Here is a 3,487-nt window from a genome sequence, read left to right on the forward strand (position 1 = left end):
TCATTGTAATCCGGTCTGTAATCCAAGGCCTACTAGTATGTTCAAACCGCACCACGAAACTGTAATTTTCGATTGTAGTGCTAATTATTGCTTACACTTCAAAAGCAATATCATAAACTGTTTGTGGAAAATGATGATTAATACGTTTATTATGTACCTAATATGAATGAAATATACAATCGGAATTCATCATTTACTGCGAACAGGTAACCGCATTGCATTCAAAGTAAAATCTAACACTACCATCGGAACTCGCCATTTAGTGCCGCGGCCTGACTATCAACGGGTTTACCTGTAATCGCTATCAGATGTATAATTTTAAAGCGTTCGATAGACTCCCTCTTGATAATAATAACACGATGTCGTCATTTCAGAGGGTAGTGGAGTGGCAAGATGAGGCTCGGTCGGGCTTGGAGGCGGATGGTGGCGGTCGGAGGTGCCCTTACAGCAGCCATTCTTGCAGCTGCCCTTCTGCTCCACTGGGGCGTTCTCTGCACCAACTTGCAGATATGGAGACACGTCAACCGAGTGGTCAGTCCAAATGCACTACATACAAACAATATAATTGTTAATAATTACTATCGATCTTATTTAACGGTGTGTCCTGTTAATTCTTGGTGGAAAGAATTTTTTGTAATGGCTCAATAATCTAGTGTGGATCTGATAACTGTAAGCTATTTCCTCATCCTAGTAGATCCGTCGTCTGGATTCAAATTTTAAAAAATCAAATTCAAATTAATTTAACAAACTATTTTTTATTAGACACAAGATTTGAGAATGTAACATTCTATTTTATATTGAACATACGCAATTTTAAAACATTTCGTGCATATAGCCACTAGAAAAAAATCCATTATCGAAAAAAATACGAGATCCGACGGTACTTGATTCATATAACTTAAATAACTAAATTAGAACCTGCTAAATCAGATCAGATCGACTCGCCAACGTATCGAATAGTATTGTTTTTGGTACCTAAGTAAAAATATAAAACTATAGAAATCAACAATCTCTCAACTTTGTTTACGTCTATTTATTATGAATTAACAATCCATTTGTGGACGAAACCAGTACTGATCGTTGTTAATTTATAACCATGATACATTTTGTCTTATTTTAATTAACAATAATTTTATTCTAAAATTGCTGTTAGTACAGTATACGTATTGTTGAATAAATACATCCTATTTCAGTAAAAAAACATTGATTTTTTTTCATAATATATTCTCTTTCTGCGCGTGTCACTTATGGAAGTTGTTTTGTGTAACATAAAAAATGCACGCACATATTGTGACAACAATAATTTTAAACACGAATTGTCAACATATTATGCACATATTAAATTTAAGATTATACCACAATGAAATCATAATATTATTCCTAGGTTTGTTTATTAAAATATAATTCTTTTGGTGTTGATCTATATCAGAGGTAGTCAGCCTGGTCCCTACCGCCCACTAGTAGGCGTTCCAGCTTTCATGGTGGGCGGAAGGGGTTTTAAAAACCTTTTCATTATGTTTTCATAAAATTACCCGTGACAATTTAAATTTAAAACGACCTGAATATTTCTGAAAGAGGAGACCTTCGTTTGTTCCTCACAAAATTTGAGCCAAATATCCAGTATTTAGTTTCGCAGCATCAGCCTCAGGGATCACATTAATAATTTAATTAATTAAATGTAATTTCATCAGACTTCGTGCTTCTATGTATGCAAAGTATAAATAAAAAGATAGATATAACTACAGTCAGTTGTTTTATAAAGATTTATTCTGCCAAACTTAACGAAAGTCTGACATAAAGTACCTATTTGGTAAGTAATTGTTATTATATGCTTTAACTTGCTGTAACTCTGCTTTACAAATTTTATAAAATAAAGTTACTTCCCTACTTTATAAATCACCATTACTGTGGAGCCGGTGGGCGGTTAGAAAATTTTACTACTAACAGGAATACAAAAGTGGGCGGTAGGTATAAAAAGGTAGACTACCCCTGATCTATATCATTAATTTATGATGTATGTAGTTTTAATGTCTATAATTATTAAATTAATTACAGCTGTAATTATTTTTTTTCAGTGCATAGAACACATGTCCGGTGAGGCGCTCGGCAACCTGTGCGAGCCGCTCTGTGTCGTAGAGGCCATGGAAGCTTTGGCCTGCCACTCCTCGACGGGATACAGAGACGCCGTCTTCGGAGCGACGTGGAACGGAAAACGCCTCCTCTTCAAATCACCAGAAAGAAAATCGCTTCTGGAGCCGGAACTACTCTACTGGGTCGACGAGAAGAAGATTCGACATTACCCATCCAATGACCAGTTTAAAAACATGATCAAAGAACTAGTCGCCGCGAAGATGAACATCACAATCACTGATGAGAAGGCTGAAGAACTTAGCAGACTACCAGAAGGAGGAGACTCCGAATCATCACTAATTAGAGATGCATCAAGGAGAGAAACAGAAATGGACAACGTGTGGGCACTTCTTCAAGACTATGATTACTTACTGACAGTCCTTTTTTCAAGAGGAGGATTATTCCCGGAACGAGCTGGTACTTGTGGATCTCTTTATGCCGTGGAGTATGCAGACCCAATTCGAGGATCCTCACCACTTTTTTCATTGGAAGACACAGAAGAAGAATGGGAGAGACGCGCTCGTTTAGCCGTACTGATACTAGATTTATTAGAAAGGCTGGATAGAGCAAGATTGCGACTCTGTGGCGTCGAATTGTCACATTTCGGATCCACTGGAGGTAAATTAAGGTATCTGGAGCCTGGTGAAATCAGATCGAGAACTTCTTCCTGTCCGGCTGGGGGTGTTGACAGCCTGCAGACAGTTTGTGAAAGGGTTTACTTGGGCTGGGCTGCACAGGGTCGGGTTCTTTTGCCGGGCCTGCTCGTGTCTAGACGCGCGCCCGCTGCGCTCGCCGCTCTGCTGAGACGCTGCGCCGATCCGCTGGCCGCCCCGCTGCCGCACACGCTCAGGAGGGCGCTCTATAATACGCTTCTGAAGAGACACTAGTTTTTATAACATTTGTACAATATAACTACTTATAACAGAACGCCATAGAGGACCAGGTAATCAATACACTTTTCATTCAATTTGTAATACTCATTTATGAATAATTAATTAATGGCAATTAAAATTTAAAAAGCTTCGCATAACAATAATATTATGGCAAATGGGAATCGATTTTTTAAACCCTATGTGTATTCTTGCTCTTGCTTACTTTGCACGGTAGTAAAATGTTGTATAGATATGTCTACACTTGTGTGATATTGTGCGCGTGACGAGTGCGTCACAGCGCATGCTTGAAGCATACGCACTAGCTTGCCTCAAACCACTTCAAGTTCGCCATTTTTAGTGACCACCAGCAGGGGATTTCTGTTCAACATTCAACCGAATGACTCCGCGAAATATGTATATTAAATTATACTTACTTCAATTAATATGTACATAATTTAAAAATACTGTACTTTTTAAAGATACAA

At 38.1% G+C, this 3,487-nt stretch overlaps 1 protein-coding gene across 1 annotated transcript; it reads left to right on the forward strand.

Moving 5' to 3' along the window:
• The first annotated feature begins 401 nt into the window (after positions 1 to 401).
• On the forward strand, positions 402 to 3,122 carry aln (divergent protein kinase domain 1C). The gene is made up of 2 exons (XM_085960108.1): positions 402 to 531; positions 2,076 to 3,122. The coding sequence occupies exons 1-2, from the start codon at positions 421 to 423 to the stop codon at positions 3,015 to 3,017; spliced, it is 1,053 nt and encodes a 350-aa protein (XP_085816234.1). The 5' UTR covers positions 402 to 420; the 3' UTR covers positions 3,018 to 3,122.
• Positions 3,123 to 3,487: the final 365 nt, after the last annotated feature.

Source organism: Rhyacophila brunnea, unplaced genomic scaffold, assembly GCF_057557595.1.
Source record: "Rhyacophila brunnea isolate RB1 unplaced genomic scaffold, BYU_Rbru_1.0 scaffold_9, whole genome shotgun sequence".
Lineage (NCBI taxonomy): Eukaryota > Metazoa > Arthropoda > Insecta > Trichoptera > Rhyacophilidae > Rhyacophila > Rhyacophila brunnea.

Excerpts from the sequence above, each read along its gene's own strand:
- aln (XM_085960108.1), top strand. The coding sequence starts at position 421 with ATGGTGGCGGTCGGAGGTGCCCTTACAGCAGCCATTCTTGCAGCTGCC. Across the intron at positions 532-2,075 it reads GGAGACACGTCAACCGAGTG|TGCATAGAACACATGTCCGG; the intron begins GTCAGTCCAAAT and ends ATTTTTTTTCAG.